The 22,641-nt window shown below is 46.3% G+C and overlaps 1 protein-coding gene across 2 annotated transcripts in view; it reads left to right on the top strand.

Moving 5' to 3' along the window:
- Grid1 (glutamate ionotropic receptor delta type subunit 1) overlaps window positions 1-22,641 on the top strand; it is a 796,332-nt gene that overhangs the window by 545,993 nt on the left and 227,698 nt on the right. For both annotated transcript variants that reach the window (XM_004658009.3, XM_045137810.1), the window contains exons 7-8: window positions 8,716-8,877; window positions 10,315-10,434. In XM_004658009.3, the coding sequence (XP_004658066.1) occupies window positions 8,716-8,877; window positions 10,315-10,434 (282 nt within the window). The remainder of the gene's footprint in view (window positions 1-8,715; window positions 8,878-10,314; window positions 10,435-22,641) is intronic.

The following is a 22,641-nucleotide window of genomic DNA, read 5'->3' as shown; positions in this document are numbered from 1 at the left end:
ATGGTTTGGTGTGAGACTTTTGCTGGCCTGTGTGTCTCTGACCTTGGCCTGCCATTCATCTTCCTTTGCCTGATAATGAAGTTTGCTGCCATCCCTGGGCCCCTACAGCATGATGAGGACACAGCTGGAGCACCCTAATAACTCTTCACTGGAGCCTCAGGTTTAATAAGGGGAGGGAAAGCACCAGTGCTGGGGAGGCAGACAGTCTGGCTGCAATGCATGGCAGGCCCCTTCTCCTGACCTGCCTGTTCCTCTTCCTTCTTGGCTGATGGAGAGGGATCAGGCTGCTGGCATCCACATGCGCTTGGATACTTGGAACTCTCCTCAGGAGCCAAGCACACTTCTCCAGTGGGCCCGTGGGTCCTGCAGGGCAGCTGGTTTTCCAACGTGCTGCGTCTATGCCATGTTGTGCTTGTTCAGGAAGGAAAGCTCTTCCTTCCTGCTTCCAGCAGGACAAGAGGTCCCTACCTGCATAAGGTTCCTACTGAGCTCTGAATGCTTGTGTCCCCTCAAAATTCATAGGTTGAAACCTAGTCCTTAAAGGGACTATACTTGGAGCTGAGCCCATTGTGGGGAGATTAGGTTATGAAGGCAGAATCCTCATAAATGGAACTTGCACCCTAAAAATGAATCAGAAAAGATGGGTGCTCCTCTGCTGTGTCAAGAGGTCCTCTTCAGTATCATGAGGACATGGCAAGAAGGGGGTCATCTGTGACCTAGGAAATAGGTCCTAATGAGACAGTAAACCTGTCACAGCCTTGATCTTCCACTTTGAGCCTCCAAAAGTGTGAGAAACAAACTTCTGTTCCCAGTTTGTGGTATTCATTGATAGCAATGCGAGCTGATGAAGACCGTCTTGACATCTGAGGTGGTATTATGGAAAGAGGGGACAGCATGGAGCCATTAATGTTCTACGTCTCTTCTTTCTCAGGAGGGTTCAGTGTTCCTAAATGCTGCTTCTTGTGTGCCAATGTCTATCTTTCTGGTCTCCTTATCTTTCCTCTGCTTATCTCTCTGGTCTTGACTCTGGAGCGAATTCTTATTTACCAATGAAGATATTTTGTTCCTGCTGACACAGGTGTGTTCCTGAGTAAAACTCAGGTACTAATCTATGGGGAATTCTGCTGTTAACTCTTATGGGAGAAAAAAAGGATCAATCTTTCCATCCTTGGGTCTCAGTCGACTTCAAGTGCTTGGTGTCTAATTTTTCAGTGGCCAAACAAGTCCATTTGACTTTCTCAAGAGCTATGGGCCCCCATGGAGATCTCACGACTGAGTTTCCTCTTTTGCCTCCCAGAGATACATGCTTCCCCTCTTGTTTCTGAGAGCGCAGCTTCATGGGTAACTGAAGTCAAAGATTTCTGCCTTGCCTCCTGATTCATGGAGATGGAGATGTGCAGCCCTGGCTTGTGACTGGAGGTGAGGATGATCTGTTCAGAGTTCCTGTCTCTTCCCCCAGGTAGCCTCTATGCACCAGCCCTTGTGTGTTAACAAGAATCATCCTTTATGCAAGTACCTGCATGTCTGCCTTTTTGTTGATGATGAATCCTAAGGTTAAGAATTATTCATTCAACTTTCCTTAATTCAGAAAACTTGAAGTACTTATGAGCCAGAGCTCATGTTAGAAACTTAACATGTTCTGTCTCCACTCACACAAGCACCTTCAAATTGGGAATTTTGTGGTATGTCTTTATTATGGAGAATGACATGCGCAGAGGCTTAGGAACCTTGGAGAGGATCTGAGGCAAGAGGTGAAATGAAAGGAGGAAAGATATTGGGGTACTACCCTTGGAGAGTCCATAAGATAGGATGTGTCTAAGAGAAGGACAATTGTTCTGGGTGAATAGGGGATGCTTGCCATCAGGAGACAAGGTGACAGTAGTTACCATCTTCTGAGGGAGAAATAAATGTGTCTAAGCAACAGTGAAGGACATTGGAGAGCCTTCCCAAGTACTGCACCCTGAATCCAGGCAGGGAAATGATCTGATTTGGAAAGGTACAGAGCATGGTGCTTTCCATTGGTGCTGGGCTGCTGTGGACCCTTCGTTCAGTCATATCCTGCCTGCCTTCCCAGTTCCCCTGGGCCCATGGTGGTCTCACTGAATGGTCTACGCCAAAGGTTCCTGTAGATGAGCTATCCCCAAAGTGTGAGTGTATGTTGTCCTGCTTCCCACTCAGGAACCTGACTCAGCGTATGTAGATCTCTCCACCCTTAATCAAACACTCTGAGCCTTCCATTGCTGGCCTTTCTATGGGGCGCTAGGGATCAGAGAAATGAGCTTTCCCTCCAAGGGAAGCTCTGCAATACCTCAGGGCAAGAAATACCAAGCTCAGGTCCTGAAGCTGTAGAAACTATGACTGTGCTGCCAGGAGGAGGCCAGCAATGTGTGTCCAGGGGGCCTACATAGGCAGATGCGGCTGGAGTTAGTGGCCAGAGCGAATTTTAGCTCCGTCTTCTGACCCATAAGCTTAATGAAGCAGATATGACGCCCAATGTGCTTTAGAGAGTCTGTAGGGCCAAGGACCTTGGGGAAGAGGATGAGAAGCAGTGGCAGGTAAAAGTTAATTTTTTTTCCCTGGGCTAGAGAAATGGCTTAGCAGTTAAAGCATTTTCCTGTAAGGTTAAGGACCCAGGTTCAATTCCCTAGGTCCCATGTAAGCCAGATAGATGCACATGGTGGCACATGCATCTGGCATTATTTGCAGTGGCAGGAGGCCCTGGTTTGTCCATTTTCTCTCTCTCTCTAATAAATAAATAAAAATAAGAATTTAATTTTCCCATAGTGCCCACATTCTGTCCACCAGACTCATGAGACCCCATGCTAGTTTTCCTGCCGTTGGGGTCACCCCTGGACAAAGGCCTCAGCTAACTTGCACTGAAATCAGGGCCAGTTCTTCCCTTGGCTTTTCTATTCCTTTCTGTCTCTGCTTTCTCTCAGAATGAAAATATGTGCACAGAGATGATTAGGAAAGCCCTGGCTGACAGGGGATATTACAGTTTGCCTTGAACAAAGGGGTAAAACAAGACTGTCACGTTGCACCACGGGTCCAGATTGTGTTGTATGGTACTGCCATCAAGATAAATCCAAACATGCAAAGCGATGCGTTCAATGTCACTCAGTAAGCGAGCGCAGGGGGAGATCCGGTTCACCCAGCTGATGAACATTCGAGTGTCCGCTCTATCCACGGACTAGTGCAGACTTGGCCGACCAGGCAGGGAGCAGAGCTGGTGCAGGCTGTGAGGCATCTCAGGCTCTGGCTGATCCTGTCAGGCTGCTCCCTCAAGCTGGGGACAGGGTAGCATGAGAACTGTAACTATATGATATCAAGCAAAAGAGGAACACGGGGTGTAGAAGTGGAGAAACGGCCCAGCTTGTTCCCCTGGCAGCTTTCTGCCCATTTAGAATGAGCCCCAGGTTCTCAGAGAGGCCTGACACCCTCCAGAATATATCTTTTGTCTGCCCCTGGCTTCACGCTGCCTGGCATCTCTGACCTGAGTCGACATCTTTTGATTTGTAGCTGGATATCTTTGTGTCGTGACCTTGGCCTTGATATCTTGACCTTACTTTTGATTCTTGAACTTACGCTCCTCCAGGATGTTTTATTGGTTTCTGTCATTTTCTGCCACAATGTCGCCAGATCAGCCAGAGCCCTGGGCTCCTTCGTACATGGGGATAAGAGTTTTCCTAGTACAGTATCTGCTCTGCTCATCTTCCCAGTGCTGATGAATAGCATATGGTGCCTTCCCTCTGATAAGAGGGAGGGAAGCAGGGATGGCCAGGCCGAGTTCCCTTTCTCTGATGGCACATAGCTCCAGCCTCAGCTATTGGCCCTTTATGATCCTGAGGGAATGCCATGTAGCTCAGAGCCTCTCCTTCCAGATAACTTCTGGCTCAGGGCCTTGGCATGGCCAGCTTTGACATGCGCATCCACCCAGCTGCCTCGAGGAAAGGCTTCTGTTAATTTATTGCAATCTGGAGAGGGCCCCCAAACATAGACTATCTTCCTACCATCTGTTCATGCTCTTTTGTACAAAAGCCCCTTCTCAAAGAAAACGAGGGCCTTGGTCTCTGCATCTCCACCAAGGAACCATCATCTAGGTCTGCTCTCAACAACAACAAAAAAATGGATCCACCTGAGTATTCTGAGGTTGGAGTGTTAGTTTCTTCCTAAAAGTGGATGAACTGTTGGAACAAAACATGGCCAGGAGAAAGGGGCAAGTATAAGTAAAATAAGTGGAAAGAACACCAAGGGAGCACCAAGAATACATTTGGGGGATTGGGGGATGGCTTAGCGGTTAAAAAGCCAAAGGACCCAGGTTCGATTCCCCATGTTAGTCAGATGCACAAGGGGGCGCATGCATCTGGAGTTCATTTGCAGTGGCTGGAGGTCCTGGCATGCCCATTCTCTCTCTCTCTGTCAAATAAACAAAAATTAAATATTTTAAAAATACATTTGGAGTAGGATATAAATGAGAACCCATGTGAATGAGGTTCCCTCCCAAACCAAAGTTTAGGCAGCAAGTTTTTCTCATGCTGTTTTCTTTATTTTCTCTTTTAATGAGACATGGTTGGTATGTACATTTATAACATAATAGCCATCCATTTATCTACCAACCATCCCATCCATCCATCCGCCTACCCCTACCCAACCATGCATCAACTCATTTATCCATCCATCCATCCATCCATCCATCCATCCATCCATCCATCCACCCGTGTCCATCATTTCACCCATCCACTCATCCATTTATCGTCATTCATCCACACATCCATCATCTCTCTATCCTGGCACCCACTCATCCATCCACCCATCTACCTACTTACTCATATATCCATCTACTAATCCATCTATCCACCCACTCACCTGTCTTTCCATCCATGCATATGTGTACCCATTATGCATTCATCAGTCAAAGATTCATTAGGCATCAGCCATGTGTCTTGTTTGTGATGGTTCCAGAGATATTCCCTTAAGGAGCTTGGTGAGGGAAACACATTTAGGAGTGTGCAGTGCATTATGAAGACGGTACACTCCAGGCGATATGGCTGGGGGTGGGGGTGTTGCTGGAAAGGCCTATCCATGACTGAAAAAGAGCATTGTTCAAGCGTGTTCCTTTGAACTGGAATGCCTTCTCTCTTCCAAGCAGATGCACTCGTGGGAGGACTCAGGGCTTTCTTTGGCCTTTGTGGGTCATCTTCCGCTTTTTGCCCTCTTCTTTGCAGGCCTCTCTGCATTCACACGTTGGTTGAGTGCCTGAATTCATTGTGCATAGAAGTGCTGGAGGGAAAAGAGAAATTCTGCTGAGTGCTGGTCTGAGCCTGAGCTGAAGTAGTGCTCTAAGCTCTGCCCTGATGTGCCAGTGCATAGGCAGGTGTGGGCGTGGGTCACAGGTTCCTGGCTGACTCAATAGCACTCGCTATGAGTGGGTGGCTGGGTGTTCCATGAATGTCTTGAGAAACCTGCACATCATTAAGGATTTTCCGTTGCCAGTTCTCCTTTTAAAAAAGAGAAAAGAAGTGTGTGTGGGGGGGGGAACCCAGGCCCCAAGCCCCACACCAACTCATCAGTAGCTTATATTCCCTTTTAATAGCATCTCCATTATAGGTTTGTATTTCAGAGGGTGGGAGACACTTCAAAACAATTTGTGGAAGTGGGGGCTCCTGAGCTGATGGCAGGAATAAGGAGTGGGTTAGCCCTGGGTATGGAGAAGGTACCTTCCCAAGCTTTAGAGGCTGGGAACATGCTCGGCCATGGTGTTCTGTGCATGACAGCATCAAGTTTCTAGTGGTGAAAACACTTCTCTCTCTCTCTCTCTCTCTCTCTCTCTCTCTCTCTCTCTCTCCCTCTCTCTCTCTCTGTTGGGTCAGTGTCTTTGTGGTACAAGTCCCTAAAGAGGGCCATACTTAATCCTAACTCGTGGGTTCCTCTGGTCTTGGGACTCTTGGTCTGGTCAGCATTGGTCAGTCGTCCAGGCACACTCCTGTCACTTCTGTCACATCCATTTGTCTTTCACCCACTTCTCACTCTTGTAGTGTGGAGACGCCGCAGTCACAAAGCCCGTGGCGACCTCAAGCAAGCACACAAGGCAAATAAACTAGCATCTTCGCTATAGGCAGTGATACAAGGGTATTTGTTGGGGAAGTGAATGCATAATGTAAATGGCCCTGGAGAGCGAATGTCAGTTCTTGGACAGGCATGCTATAGCAGAGGGTTTTTTTTTTTTTTTGGTGCTCTGTACCTCTCCCTTTGGCCCACCTCTAAGTTTAGCTTTAGATGTGTGTGTGTGTGGGGGGGGGGACTATTCCTGCCTAAGTTTTTATCTAGGACTCTGGGGCATTCACACTAGGATGGGTGAGAAAATGCAGGCAGAGAACCAGGGTATCAGGTCCAGGGGCATGTGGAGAAGGGTGGATGGTGAGGTGGGGGTAATGGGGCTCTTCCTTCAGCCCAAGGAATCCATTTGATCTTCTCAGGAGTCCTGTGAGGCCAACATAGTCTGTTTCTATCTGGTTATGTTTTCTTCTGAAGTATTTTTAGCACGCCACCTGTTGCTTGGGTGTATACAGAATGTGGTTCCCTTGACCCACTTTGGATGACCGCTGTTTGTGTAAGTTGTCACTGAGGGGCTTTAGTCCTGCCTGGGAATGCATATTGCTCTCCCTCACCCCTTCCTACCTCCTCCTTTCCTTTGTGCCCTGATGCCCTCTTGGAGGATGGGGTGGCATAAGGGGGAGGGCAGCTGAGAACAAGGCGTCTCCTGTCTATGCAGAGGACTCTTTCAGGGTTCTTCAGAGGGCAGCTGCTGGCCTTCGTGCTCAGCGAGACTGGGATCACAAGCAGGAAGGGCGAGCCAAAGCTGTCCCACAGGCAGGTTAACGCTATAAGCGTCAATGCTGGCCTTCACCTGCGGTATTCCAGACTCTCATTCATGGCTTTGCTCCGAGATGGTGCTGTGTCTCCTGTGTGGTTCAGCTTTATTGCAGACAAACCCCTTATAAATCCCGGTGTGTCCCTGACTGGATGGCACTGCCCGTCAGACACAGGAATCTCTACCACTTCTTCACGTGGTCACTCAGGCCACTACTCACCATGGGTCTGTCAACACTGGAGTGGTCTTTCTTATAACCAAGTTTAATTGCCAGCTTTCTGTGCATAGACTCATGATGAAACCCTTCTTCCTTCCTCCTTTTAAATACTTATTTATTTGAGAGGTAGAGAGAAGGGGGTGGAGAATATGGGTGCGCCAGGTCCTTCAGCCACTGCAGATGAACCCCAGACGCATGTGCCACTTTGTGCATCTGCCTTAAGTGGGTCCTGGGCAGTTGAACATGGATCCTTGTGCTTCGCAGGCAAGTGCCTTAACTGCTAAGCTATCACTCCAGCCTTTCTTCCTTCTTCTTTCTTTCTTCCTTCCTTCCTTCCTTTCTTTCTTTCTTTCTTTCTTTCTTTCTTTCTTTCTTTCTTTCTTTCTTTCTTTCTTTCTTTCTTTCTTTCTTTCTTTCTTTCTTTCTTTCTTTCTTTCTTTCTTTGAGAGCAACAGACACAGAGAGAAAGACAGATAGAGGAAGAGAGAGAGAATGGGCGCGCCAGGGCTTCCAGCCTCTGCAAACGAACTCCAGACGCGTGCGCCCCCTTGTGCATCTGGCTAATGTGGGACCTGGGGAACTGAGCCTCGAACCGGGGTCCTAGGCTTCACAGGCAAGCGCTTAACCGCGAAGCCAACTCTCCAGCCCTCTTCCTTCTTCTTAAGCATGTCCCATCTATGGCCATACTCTTGGCACTGTCATATTAAGTTTCAGCATAGGCATATTGAACTTATTTCAGTTGTTCTAACCAAGAACTTGGACAACCATGGGCTCCACAGGGTGAATGTAGCACCTTGTCCATTTGGGAAATGGTCTTATTGGTACATGGCTGCACCTATTTGTTGATCTGTGCCTGATTTCAGGTTTTAACAGCAGCATCCATCAATTAAAAAAGCTATTCAGGGCTGAAGAGATGGCTTAGCAGCTAAGGCGCTTGTCTGTGGAGTCTAAGAATCATGTTTGAATCTCCAGGTCCCACATAGCCAGGCGCACAGTGACACAAGCAATGTTGTGCATGCACCGAAAGGGGGCGCACACGTCTGTAGTTCATTTGCAGTGGCTGAAGGCCTTGGTGCACCCATTTTCTCACATCCCCCAAGCATCTTTCTCTCTCTATATATATAAATAAATAATAATAAAAATATTTTTAAAAACAGATTCAAAGTCCCCCCAAACCTACAGTCTTTGCTTTTGGTCCTCTGCAGAGAATCCTAATGAATCTCAAGGCCCTGCTAGAGGCCTTCCTCTTTCATGCCTTTGCATTGTTGCATCCTCCCTTTCCCCCGTAACCTTCCTCCTGCTCTCCATCCTGTTAATGAAGCAGATAAACTGCCTGCTTGAAAAGTCTCAATCACAGTGCTCATGACACAGGTTCTCCTTGTTGCTGTGCAGATGCATGTCTCTCTGTCATTCATGAGGTAGGCTAGGACTTCTGCTCCCAACTCTCTGACAGCTGGGTTGGGCTACTGAAGGAACACCAGGAAGCCAGAGGTCCATTGACTACAAAGCCCACAGGACTGGAAGAGAATAGTGTTGTATCTCACATCGGCCAGCCTTCCGAGGCTTTGCCTCAGCTTCCTCTGGAAGTGCACCAGTGCAGGGAGTCTCATTGCCTTTGTCTTTGCAGATCTCCAATCTCTACCTGTACGACAGTGTTCTGATGCTGGCCAACGCCTTCCACAGGAAGTTGGAGGACCGGAAGTGGCACAGCATGGCAAGCCTTAACTGCATAAGGAAGTCCACCAAGCCATGGAATGGAGGAAGATCCATGCTGGACACGATCAAAAAGGTATGCAGAAAGGGGGTGCACGCCTGGAGTGAACTAAGGTTGGAGATGGATTCCCTCCTTGCACGCCTGCTCTCTCCGTCAGTCATCTGGCCTGAGGCTGGGCCCTTGTGTGTGACTGCCTTAGTCTCCTGTACAGGGGTCTTTGTCATTTTTCCCGTCTCCATATTAGAAATCTGAGCGAACTGTGGCCTAAGGACATTATGTGTTATTATTTCCACCTCAATAGAAAGAGATCTGCCTTTGGAAAGTTAAATAGCCAAGGTCACAAGTAAGGACATTGTGGAGGTATCTGCCCATTCTATGTCTGCCAAATGCCCCTCCATGTAGGCTGCCATTGACCAGAAGAGAGGCTGTTTCAGTCGGCACTTCCACATGATGATCCCAGCATGTGTATGGGAGTGGGTGTGCATGCCTGTGTGCTCATGTGTGCATATCCACTGTGCATTTGTACTGTGTCCCATGTGATGAGGAGTGCCCCATGTCACATGGCTGGGTGTGAAATGGACTGGGTTAGCCACAGAAGACTTGTTAGAGTAAATTGGCTTTGAGAGGCTTCCAAAGAGCATTTAGGGAAATCTATAGCATTAGGAGTCTTAGTCACAACAAATTGCACATGGTTTGAATTGCAGTGAACAAGTTCTGGTGTTGGCTTGGATTTCCTGTACCTCAGAAGAGTCCAACTCACTTCCTAGGACTCTCCCTGCTCCTAGGGTTTACAGGCAATAAAGTCAAGTGAGTCAAGTAGCCTCGATTGAAAGAGAGAGCGCCTCATCACAGCTCTCTCAACAGTCCCCCACTCCTGCTGCTCCTGCGGATCCCAGTGGGCTGATCGACGGAGGCGTGGGGCTGGCATGCCACCCACAGCCAGCGTGTGCCACACACTCTTTGAACATACTTTCTCTGAACACATTTTCTCCTTTACCCTGTGGGCTTTGTGATGTGGATCTGATTAACTTCGAGCTGAGGATGGGAGATGGACAATGATCTGCCCAAGGTGGCACATGCTGCAAAAACCAGCCCTCAAGCTACTTGGTGCCCAGTAACTTCGGGGCATGTGTCAGATGCGGCTTGTGTTGACTTTTGACTTCCCTCTTGTGGCAGGATAAGGGAAGCCCTGGGAAACTGGTTGCCCAGGGAGGGCGGGGGCACTAAAGCTTCAGGAAGGTAGGGACAAATGCTATCACATTTTAATCTCAGTGCCTGGCTTATGGCAATCACTTTAAATATGTTATCTGCAAGGTTAGCAGGTACTGATCTTCAGGATTTCTCCTGTGAAAGGGTGACCCTGGAAATATTCTTCCTGTTCCAGAGGCCTAGGACTGCCAATGTTATCCATGGCCTCCTGAAGACCCAGACTACCTTGTCTTGGTGACTGTTTCCCTCTTGGTGGGTCCATTATTTTCCCCACCTGTGATGGTCTTGTCTCCTTTCTTGCAGGGCCACATTACTGGCCTCACGGGAGTGATGGAGTTTCGGGAGGACAGCTCGAATCCCTACGTCCAGTTTGAAATCCTCGGCACCACCTACAGTGAGACCTTTGGCAAGGACATGCGCAAGGTAGGCCCCATGGTTTCCACCTCCTGGTCTTCCCACTGTAGTGCCTCTGAAGATGGCACTGGCAGAGGAACCCCCCCTTCCCACCGTCTCCCAGACTTTCTGCTGATGCAGCTGTTTCTGCTGGCATTTCTGGGGCATGCTGAGGGAGTGGAGAGAGGTTCCCAGACAGGAAGTGCCAGTAGTATAATTCTGAAGTCCAGCGGAGGCCCCTTAGGAACAGCAGGGTCCTTCGACTCGGGTACTGCCACTGCCTCGATGCTGGAGCGATGAACACTCTTACCACGAGCCATGCAGTCAGTTCAACTTCAGATCTGTGGCACTTGTATTTGAGACTGGAGACAGAGGTGAAAGCCAGAGCACCTTTCAGATCCAAAAGTGGGACAAGGCTATGGATAGAAAACTGAGCTGTACAGAGGGTGGGATGTAGGGATTCCCTGGAGCCTGATGGAAGGAGAAATAAGAGACAGGTAAGGGCCACACCTCGAGCTTGACTTTTTTATTTGATGCAGGTGGCAGGCCAAAGGAGATTTTTTTTTTGGTAAACTTTTGCTTTCTCTTTCTTCTTTTTTGGGGGAGGGGAGAGTGATTATTCAGGATCAAGCCCAGCAGGGAGCACAGAATGTCATCAGGCCAGGTGTGTCAGCCACCTAAGTCTTTTACCCAGAGTGGGGGACCCACCCCCCAAAGCTGCAATTAAGTGAAGTCTGTGAAGCCAAGGGTCTAATAAAAGTTTGGACCAAGGTGTTCATATAACTGTGAAAGACTTGGCATTATTATCCAAAGGAAGGACCTCAGAGACGATCAGTAAGCCAGCGTAGAGCCAATGATGGGGACATAGGAAGGACAGAGGCTGTAGTCCAGGGCCTGGCTAGCACAGCTGCCTTGGATGCATTCCCAGAAACAGCCCATGCAGGAGGCCCACATGCTTGTTGGTTCTAGAGATGGCACTGCTTATGGTACAAAGGAACTGCAAGAAGGCAGTCTTCCTGAGGAAGGATGGACTCGTTGACTGATTGACACACCCTCAGCAACAAATACACTAAACTGTGCCTGGGCCCTAACACACATCCTTCTTCATATGTTAGGGAGTTTTAGTTTCACCAATGATGGCACTTCGCACATGGAGGAGATCCCTATAGATGATGGTCTCTAAGCAGGGGCCTGGATAAACCCTTAGCAAAGAGCCCTAGAGCCAGGCTAGGGGCAGTGCAGAGATATGCAAAGGTTAGGTAATATTGGGGTGTTGAGAATCCCGAGAATCTGGGTGGGAAGCTTTGATTTTGCTTGTGGAGGATTTGTGAAGAGGCAGTCGTACAAATTCTGGAGGTTCAGTAATCATAGTACGATGGCTGGAGTATATTGCTTGGTGACATCTCTAAACGTAGAGGCGTGCCTGTAGTGATGGTGATCTTGTGACATCCTGTAGGGCCTGTGTGTGTCAGGAAGGGCCTATGATGTCCGGAAGGGATGCCCACAACTTTGGAGATTGGGGGAATGGGGATGGATGGTCAGTGCTGGTGTGGGCCAGGATGATAAGAAACATTGGCTTGTGTTGCAATCCTTAACTTAGTCAGGGATTAGCAGGCAAAGCAATTCTTTCAGTCATTTTTTGTTTTTTTTTTGTTTGTTTCTTCAAGGTAGGGTCTCACTGTAGCCCAGGATGACCTGGAATTCACTATGTAGTCACAGGGTGGACTCGAACTCACAATGATCCTCCTACCTCTGTTACTCAAGTGCTGGGATTAAAGGCACGTGCTACCATGTCTGGCTGTGTGTGTGTGTCTGTGTGCGATTGCAGAGTACAGCTGCCTGCTGAAATCTCCATTCATGTCAGCACAGTGTTTAGGCACTTGCTCTCATCCCCCAGTGCTTCTCTGTGGTTGGTGACAAGCAGGCTCTTCCCACACCTTCCTTTCAGCTGTGCTCCGATACCAAGTTGGCCATGGTGGGCAGAGTGTTGGCTATGGGAGTCGTTGCCCCCTTAGGCAGCTCATGCCACAGCCTCAAGAATCCCATGCTTTGCACCCTCCTGGCCACTCTAGGTGCCTGAGAGAGGAGGAGGGGCCCTGTGTCCTCACTTCCTGTTTCAGGTGTCAGGGTCTTCCATGTTACCAAGGCAACACTCCTCAAAAACCCCGAAGCCAATGGGAGCTGGAATCTCTTGGCTATTAGGAGCTTCTGAGCAGGAGCCCTGGGTGTAATTGAGTTGGAAGGAAGCTGAGTTTCAAGTGGGCTTTATTTTAAAATGTACCCTTTTGTCATTTGAAAATCTGCCCTAAATAACTGCATTTCCCAGTTGTTGTCTGTCTGCCTAGCAGCTTATCCCTGGTAAGGAGAAGGTATCTGGGAGGCAGAGAATAGGATTTACCACAGCAAATGTTTGTAATTGTGGCCCAGGGTGCATTCAAGTGAAGTGGGGTGGGGATCAGGATGAAGCCAGGAGAGGATGTTAGGATATGGTTTGGTGGACACAGGGCACCTCTTAAAGGCAGGGCAGCGGAGCTGTGGTTCCCTGGTGCAAGATGCTGGGAATTTAGGGTGACTTAAGTAATGATGGAGGCTATTGACATATAAAAGAGAAAATAGCTGAAGGTGGGTTGCAGATTTGAGGGGAAGGTTAGGGTGTCCTGAGGCCCAGGGAGTCAGTACAAAGAGCAGCTCTCTGAGAAGCCCTGCACACGGAGGCTCTCTGCATCCCTGCGCTGCCCACAGCTGCCTGGGAAGCACCTGGGAAGATGGCTGGATGCTGTCATCCTGGGCAGGATCAGGGATTTCTTGTAATGATGCTGCTCACCGTGTATGTTGAAACTGAAAAAAATAAAAAAATAAATAAAAATACAACAAACAAGACCAAACAAGAACCGACATTGAAACCAAGAGGCACCATCACTTAAATTAGGGAGCGAATGGATATTTTTCTTCAACTAAATGCCCTGGAGGGACATCTCAGGGAGGGTGAGTCACCCAGATTCTCTAGAGTAAGTGGAATGGAGAGGCTGTGGATTACTCAGCCCTGCATAGGAGGGAGCCAGTGCGTGCTGTCCGTGCGCCGCAGGGTGCTGGGCGAATGCTAATTAAATTACCTTGCCCCGAGGCGCGTTCTCGTTGAGGCAGCACCGCATGGCAAAAATGTAAGGGCAGATGGTTCACAGACAGTTCATGGTGAACTCCAGACAAGCAATTGTCTCTGTCTTGCTCTTGGAGCTTTTTGGCCTGTGTCTGCCACTGGGGGCACTGTTTACCAGGATGTCACCCCTGTCACTGGTGGAGTTGGCTGACCTGTTAGGAGAGGTTCTGTTCTCCATCCTATTGGGATCATGCTTTTTCATGCCTTATCTTATCTCTTATCTCTTATCTATCTTATCTCTTCCCTTCCCTTCCCTTTACCCTGACCCTTACCCTTACCTTACATCTCTCTCTCCCTCTCTGTTTATCTATCTCTCTATTTGAGACAGAGAGGCGGAGGGTGGGAGTGCCAGGGCCTTTAGCTGCCACAGACAAACTCCAGATGCATGGGCCTCCTTGTGCATCTGGCTTACGTGGGTCCTGGGGAATCTAACCTGGGTCCTTTGGTTTTGTAAGCCATCTCTCCAGCCCAACCTTGGCTTTATTAGTCTTTGCCTAAACAAGAGTTTCCAAAAGAGGGTTTCGTGGGCTTGTCAGTGCAACTACTCTTACCTCATGGCATGAGCTTGGTGTATCGGAGGCCAGCTGGGGTAAAGTGTCACCACATGGGAGTGTACTTTTGTTCATTTTCTTTTTTTTTTAAATTTTTTATTTATTTTTTTAAATTTGAGAGCGACAGACACAGAGAGAAAGACAGATAGAGGGAGAGAATGGGTGCTCCAGGGCTTCCAGCCTCTGCAAACGAACTTCAGACGCGTGCACCCCCTTGTGCATCTGGCTAACGTGGGACCTGGGGAACTGAGCCTCGAACCGGGGTCCTTTGGCTTCACAGGCAAGCGCTTAACCTCTAAGCCATCTCTCCAGTCCTTCATTTTCTTTTTATTTGAGAGCAACAGAGAGAGAGAGAGAGAGAGAGAGAGAGAGAGAGAGAGAGAGAGAGAGAGAGAGGGAGGGAGAGAGAGAGAGGGAGGGAGAGAGAAAGAGGCAGATAGAAAGAGAATGGGTGTGCCAGGCCTCCAGCCACTGCAAATGAACTCCACATGCATGAACTCCCTTCTGCATCTAGCTTATGTGGGTCCTGGGCGAGCCTTGAACTGGGGTCCTTAGGCTTCACAGGCAAGTGCTTAACTGCTAAGCCATCTCTCCAACCCTTTAATTTTTTTTTATTTTTGTTTTTATTTATTCAGGGAGCTTTTAGCATAGGACAAGAGGGAGCAGAGCAGGAACCACTGAACATCTACTGTACACAGAGGTGCATCGTGGGTACGTCACCTCATTGACTCTAGGCCTTGGGTTTCTCTTGGCTCCGCCTCTCCTGTGTCTTGTAGCTCCTTCCCTTGTCTGACTCTTCTTCAGATGGAGGGTGTCAGCATTATCTCTGTCCATGAGAAGCTCCTTTCAGACATAATTATTCTCTTTGTCAGGGTGAGCACTCCTGTGTGGCTGGACCATCAGGTTTGGGCACTTGAAGTCATATTCCTGGCAGCATAGAGCAGGCATGGGTCTCCTGCCTCAGTGCTGAAGACTGAAGGTCCTCATCATACAAGGTGCCAAAGCTAAGGCAAGAAGCAGAAATTTAATAAAAAAAAAAAATCTTTCCGATTGCTAACGTATTAGTAAACACATTTAACACATCAGTAAGATTTTTTTTATTTATTTAAAATTTTATTTATTTATTTATTTGAGAGCGACAGACACACAGAGAAAGACAGATAGAGGGAGAGAGAGAGAATGGGCGCGCCAGGGCTTCCAGCCTCTGCAAACGAACTCCAGACGCGTGCGCCCCCTTGTGCATCTGGCTAACGTGGGACCTGGGGAACCGAGCCTCGAACCGGGGTCCTTAGGCGTCACAGGCAAGCACTTAACCGCTAAGCCATCTCTCCAGCCCATCAGTAAGATTTTTGAGCATAGGTGTATGCCATAAATTATGAGTGAATGTGAAAATGACTATGCCTTTACATGATTAATTTAAAATGTGTCTAAAACACATAAAATTTATTATCCTTGGCTTTATAAATTTACCTCTTACAGTATATAATAAAAAATGTGCATCTAATTAAAATAGTACATATTTTGTATATTCATTACGGTGCCATTCTATAACAACTTGGTAACAATGCGTACATATTCATCATATAGGAAGATTAAATAAATAATAGCTCAGGTGTGGCTCTGAGCAGGTGCTTGGTGAGTTGGGGCTGCACTTAGCTCTCACTGTGTGTCTAGAGCAGAGTCTTGCTGGCTTTACCTCTGAGTGAGATTTTATTTGGGGAGATGTTTTCGCGTTGATGTAATCCATGGGAGATAGAAAATATGGATGCTTGATTCTTCCTTCCCTTCTGAGCATGATTTGCCTGGACTGTAAGACCAGGCAACAGCCCAGAGGAAATATTTTTTTTCATGACAGGACTGCTGAGCTTGCCTGCCCTTCTCCATCCTAGTGACATTGGCACAGGGAACTTAACTACCTTCTATTAAAACACAGGACCCTGGTGCAGCGAAACCCTGGAAAATGTGCTAGCTGCCTGCAGGCCCTTTGAACCTCATTTTCCACAGGTGGTACACACCTGATTCACTGATGCAGTGGAGAGCAGCGTTTATTTGGGAAGGAAGGTGGGGGAGTGGGCGGGGCATACAGATAGTTTATGGGATTTACTTTATGCCTCGCCTCCCAGGATTAAGGGGACCCTGGGCTGGCATGAGATAGCACAGCTGCTTTATGCCCCTTTCTAGAATAGACAATTGAAGGAGGAATAAGAGAGGCTGAGAAGGTATGAGCCTGGTGGAATTCAAGCCTTTCTGTAGCCTCTGAAGTCTTGGCTGTCAGGTTCTGCTTGACAGTACTAACAACTGGAGAAGCATACACGTGATGGTTGCAATAGATGAGGAATCTGGGCAAGAAGTTCTGAGGCTCTCTAACGCACCTCCTGTCTGTCCTGGCATCTCTAGAAATCTAAGGGCCATAGACTAGAAAGTACTATGTAGTAGCATAATTACACAGAATGTGGCTGTACCAGGGCTGGAAAATCTCCCCCCCCCCTTCTCTAGTGTATGTGAGGGGGGAGGGGAGGACCCAGAACTGCCTTCCTGAACATGAGACAGTGCCGTTCCTTGACTCTCTCACTCCCACTAGCCCACTTTCTACTCAATCCTCTTTCTCCCTTAAGCCAGCCTTACAGAATTGCCATCCCTTCCTCACGTCCTGGAGCCTTCTAACTTCAAGTCCCACCACTTAACCTTGGCCCACCCCTCCACGTTCAAGCGGTTACCCAGGGAAATGGGAGGGCTTCATTCTCCCATACAAGTTTCTGGTGTTTCTTTTGTCTCTGCCAATTCTGATTTATAAAAGCTGGCTTTAGACAGGAATCAAATGTCCCCTTGGTGTGATGTCCCCAGGAGGGCTTTGTGGCTGCTGATAACTCACAGAGTAATAATTGCTCATCGTGTGGTGACTGCCACGTGATGGGACCCCAGGCTTCGCTGGGTTTGGAAGCTCGTCATTAGCCTTCTTGCTCGTATCTGTTACACGTTGTGACAAACTGTCTTTCATTCTTTGAGTTCTAAATTGTAAAGGCCGGGCTGAAAAGACACCGAAGAGCCAGGCTAGCTATGGTGGTGAAACAGAACCATGGTGGTTTTAGTAGCTGGTGCCAGGAGCCCCGAAGTGGGCATAGTCTCCAGTAATAGTTTGGGTGGCACTGGGAACTTTGTACGATGTCTGCAGTCATAGAGGCTCCTGGCTGCACACAGAGAGCTGCAGAGGAGAAACAAGCTTCATTCTCTGCCTGGATTACGATTCCTGCAGCAAGTTTCCCTGGTAAAATGTCAAGTGTTCTGAACCCTTGTGCAAGAACTGCCTTTGACAAAGCAGAGGACCAAAACAAACATTGCCATTTCATCCAAGAAAAGGCAGAGGGAGGAGATGCAATTAAGCCTTTCATTTTAAGTAACATTTCGTCAATACTTGCTCATTTTGGGTAGAATGCTTAGAAAATACAGATAAATGAAGTGGAGAATATAAAAGTCAGCTATAATCTCTGCGCCAAGAAATAAAGATTGTTTGCATTTCTGGTGCAGTTTCTATAGGTTTCTCCCTTCCCTCTACATGGGGATAGAGATAGTGATGTGTATCTTTACCAAATTGCTATTTATTATACATAACATTTTATGTCCTGATTTTTCTCACTTGGCAGTGTATTGCAAATATTTTCTCATGTCTTAAACTATTCTTTACAACTATTTTTTTTTAATGAGAACATAATTGCTTAGTTTACAGGGAGCTATTATTTGTTTAATCTTCCTATATGATGAATATTTCTGCATTGTTATCAAGTTATTATAGAATGGTATCATAATGAACATACAAAATATGTAATATTTTAATTTGATGCATGTTTATTTCTTCCTTATATATTTTAAGAGGTAAATTTATAAAACCAAGGATAATAATTTTTATGTACTTTATACACATTTTAAATTATATAAAGGCATAGTCATTTTCATATCCACTCATAGTTTGTGGGATTTGTATTACACCTATGCTCAAAAATCTTACTGATAAGTTAAATTTGTTTACTAATATGTTAACAATAAGAATGATTTTACTAAATTTGACTTTCTCATGATATTATACATTAAAATATAATCATTGATCATTTATGTCACATTTTGTAATTCAAATTTATACCCTTTTGTATATTTTTCTATGGGGATGTATCACCTTATAAAAATTTCTTTGAAGAAGGGAATTTGTAGTTGGGGCTGATATTTTGTCTCAACAAATTTCTTTTGAATTAAAAGTATCTTCACCGAGATATTTAGTTTTTTATGTGGTCCAATACTTAGATTTTTCATGTGCAGTATTTTTTTCCATATTTGTATGTTTTACCCAAACTGAAGAGTAGATGGTATGTACTGAATGCTTCTCTTAGTTGTTTCATAGTTTGATTTTCTTTCAGCCAGTTCTGCCATCTGTAAGGATGGGTCTGGAATGAGCTGTGATGAGCTGACTTTGGTTTCACTTTTTGGAATATTACTTCTTCCCTCCACCCGCCACTGACTTGAATGTCCCATATTATCCTATGCCATTCTAAAATTTGTATATCCATCTCCTAGTTTATCATTTGTAGTTCTTTCTCTACTTTTATCCACCTCAGAGTAATGCAATTCACTGGTGCACCTTACTGATATGTACCTGTCTGTGGGTAGCAGAATGACCCCTTTGCAGTGCCATACATAGTGAAACAAACCTCTTCTCGCTTTCAAAGGGGTCTGCAGATAAGACAGCTTCACGCTTGGCCAGTTTAGAAGCTCGCTGCTCAGATCAAAGGCTCTGGTATTTTTTTTTTTCCTTCCATCTTTCTAGTTGGCCATTTTTTGGGCATCAGCTTAACTGTCCTTAGTTTCAGGAAAGATGGGCCATTTTCACCTGTCATACCCAGGGTGACGGCAGCATGTGGAAGAAGGCTATTCTGCTCTGTGCGACTCCTTCGTGTGAATGGGACGGGCTTCTGTGGAGTTGGCCTTTGAGGCCTGTTTCTTCTTCATCATCATTTTGCGTTTGAGCGTTTCCACTCATACGCACGTGGAGCTGCCATGGTTTCCCCTCTCTGGTGCTTGTGCTTAGTGTAAGTCAGGCTGCTGCTCTCCTCATGGTGTGGACAAACAATCGCTCATCCTTTACTATTTCTTTTTGTGATTACCCCTGTCCCCAGGGCCAAAGACCAAATCCAGAGCCCTGCACTTGCTAGACAAGCACTCTTCCTCTAAAAACAAAACAAACAAAAACAAAACAAAAAAAAGAACCTTCCAACCCATGTTTTTGTGTGTGCATGGATGTATTTGTGTGTGTGCAAGCATGCTTCCTCTGCGGGGGAGAGAAATTCTGTGGTGGTTTGATTCAGGTGTCCCCCATAAACTTAGGTGTTCTGAATGCTAGGTTCCCAGCTGACAGAGATTTGGGGATTAACGCCTCCTGGAGGCAGTGCATTGTTGGGGGTGGGCTTATGGGTGTTATAGCCAGCTCCCCCTTGTTAGTGTTTGGCACACTCTTTTTTGTTCCTGTTGTCCACTTGATGTTGGCTGGGAAGTGATGTCCACCTTCTTCTCATGACATCATTTTCCCTGCCATCATGAAGCATTCCTTTGAGTCTGTAAGCCAAAATAAACCTTTTTGTTCCCCCACAAGCTGCTCATGGGCGGGTGATTTCTGCCAGCAGGGCATATCTGACTGCAACAACTTCCAACTCAACATTCTTTTCTACATTTTTGTGTGTGCATAGTGTGTGTAGTATGTAACTGTGTGTGTGCAAGCATGCTTCCTTTGGAGAAAAAAAAAAAAAAAAACACCTTCCACCCAACATCCTTTTCTACATTTTGTGTGTGCATGGTATATATGGCGTGTATTGTGTGTGTGTGTGTGTGTGTGTGTGTGTGTGTGTGTGTTATATGTACATTCGTGTAACACCCAGGGTGTAACACCCTGCTGGGTGCTGGCAGGTGGTTGAAGGAGAATGTTGAGCTTCCACTTCCACCAGTCACCAATCTGTTCTGCTTGCCATGAAGCCTCTTATTGATCCTGAAGCTTGTCTTTTTTTTTTTAAATTATTTATTTATTTATTTGAGAGCGACAGACACAGAGAGAAAGACAGATAGAAGGAGAGAGAGAGAATGGGCGCACCAGGGCTTCCAGCCTCTGCAAACGAACTCCAGACGCGTGTGCCCCTTTGTGCATCTGGCTAACGTGGGACCTGGGGAACCGAACCTCGAACCGGGGTGCTTAGGCTTCACAGGCAAGCACTTAACCGCTACGCCATCTCTCCAGCCCTGGAGCTTGTCTTTTGCAAGGCCCATTGAATTTTCAGTCTGTCCCGCAGGACTGGGTTACAGATGTGTGTGGGCAAGCCCAGCTGCTTACGTGGGTTCTGGAGGTTCAAACTTGAGCAGCCTCAGGCCCACTTAGGCCCTCATGCTTGAACAGATAGTGCACTCAGCCACTGAGAAACCTCCTCAGTCCCCTTCTACTTCTTCACGCTAAAGTTGGGAAGTAGTTGACTGTGGATTTCTTTGATCTAGTTATTGGTATGGAGCTATTGCTTTGATATGTTGGGAACATTTTCCTGGTTTCTACATTTTATCAGATTATTTTCAGCAATGTACTTCACAGAAAAATCTTGCCAAATTCAATACTAAAGCTCTATATATTATTTGTAAACTTAAAAAAAAAACCTGAAATCTCTCCCTCTTCATTCCTACAATTAAATATTTGTGTTGCCTTCTTTGAGTTCTTTCTGTATATGTGTATTAGGTGTGCTTTGTGCATGTGTGTGTGTGTAGATACCAACAGGAAGCAGAGGGAGATGATCCCTTCCACTTTATTTTCCTGAGGCAAAGTCTCTTTCTGAACCTGGAGCATCTTACTGCTGACCGGCGGTTTCACTGAGTTTCCTGTGTCCACTCTCCTTAGCGCTGGGCTGTAGGCAGGCATGGCCGTGCATGGCTTTGTACCTGGGTGCTGGGGATCTAACTCTGTACCTCATGTGTGTGCAGCAAGTGCTCCTACGTACTTCTTTTTTTTTCTTTTCTTGATGAGACCTAACAGAAGCTTTTATTTGTGTGTGTGTGCCTGTTGAACATGTGTGTCACAGTAAGTGTGTAGTGCTCAGAGTCCAGCCTCAGCATGTCGGTCCTTGCCTTCCCCCGTGTTGGAGACAGGTTCTCGATCTTACTGTCCACCACTGCAAACATCACACTGGCTTTTAGTCACCGAGCCGTCTCCACAGACCCCGGGATTTGAGTTGTTATTCCCCCCGCCCCCAAAGTGGGCTCGGTTTGCTTAATCAATTTTGTAGTATTTTATTATTCTGCTGAATTGACTTACGTTTTCTCTCCTGCTGCCTGGTGTTTGTTGTTGTTTTAAAGCTATGATAGGAAGTGTGAGATACTCGATTTTTATGCTTCCAGCCTTTGGAATGTTGTTGTGACTGAATCCTAGTGTTTTTGTAATGTAAACGGAAATGCAACATTCACATACAGAAATACTTAGAACTCAAGGGAATCATAGTCTCCCATGTGTCCCTTTCTGGTCACTATACTCATAATTGGTCCCATTATTTTTTTCCTCTGACGCTCTTCATTGCCTTTTTTTTTTCAGTTCTTAATTTGAAAACAAAGATATTCCCTCACATTCCCAGTTTTCTCATAATTTTATCAAGAATGGGTGTTACATTTGGTCAGACAATTTGAATCTATGAAGACAATGATATGTGTTAATCCTACTTTTTCCTGGTCATATGATAAATTATGTTGACTGTTTTAAATTTATTTTTTATTTTATTATACAGGGTTTCATATAGCTATTCCCATGCACCATATAATACGCTTTAGTGCCTTCTTCCATACTTTGCTCCCCTCCTCTTCCTCCCTCCCTAGGGTCATTTGTTCCCCTAGACCAGGCCACTTCTGCTTTGATGTCATCGGTACATACATTATTTTATGTACCTATAAAGACTAGGGACCAAAAGTGAGGGAAAAATGTGACATTTGGTTTTCTGAAACTGATTTTGATTCACTTGCATAATTATCTCCAGTTGCCTCTGTTATCCTACCATTGACATTCCTTCATTCTTCTTTATGGCTAAAAAAAAAAAAAAAAAAATCCTCAATGTATACAAACTGCATTTTCCTTATGTATTCGTTCCTCTGCTGATAGACATCTAGGTTGAATTCATAATTTAGCTATTGTGAATAGTGCTGAAATAAACAATGCTGTGCATGTACCCTTGAGATTTGGGTAGAGATAGCCAGGAGTGGAATGGCTGGGTCATACAGGTTTTTGGTCAGCCATCATACTGATCATACTGATCTTCTTTACCACATCCTTACTAGCAATTGTTACTGCTTGTTTTCTTCATGACTGCCATTCATCCTGAGGTGAGATGGTATCTCAATGCAGTTTTTATTTATACTTCTCTTATGGCTAGTGATGTTAGACTTTTAAAAACATATTTATTGTCCATTTGTATTTATCTTTTGAGCACCGTCTCCTCGTTTTATTGGCTCAGTTTTGACTGGGTCGTAGTA

Source organism: Jaculus jaculus, chromosome 18, assembly GCF_020740685.1.
Source record: "Jaculus jaculus isolate mJacJac1 chromosome 18, mJacJac1.mat.Y.cur, whole genome shotgun sequence".
NCBI lineage: Eukaryota > Metazoa > Chordata > Mammalia > Rodentia > Dipodidae > Jaculus > Jaculus jaculus.
This window is presented reverse-complemented; position numbering and strand designations above follow the sequence as displayed.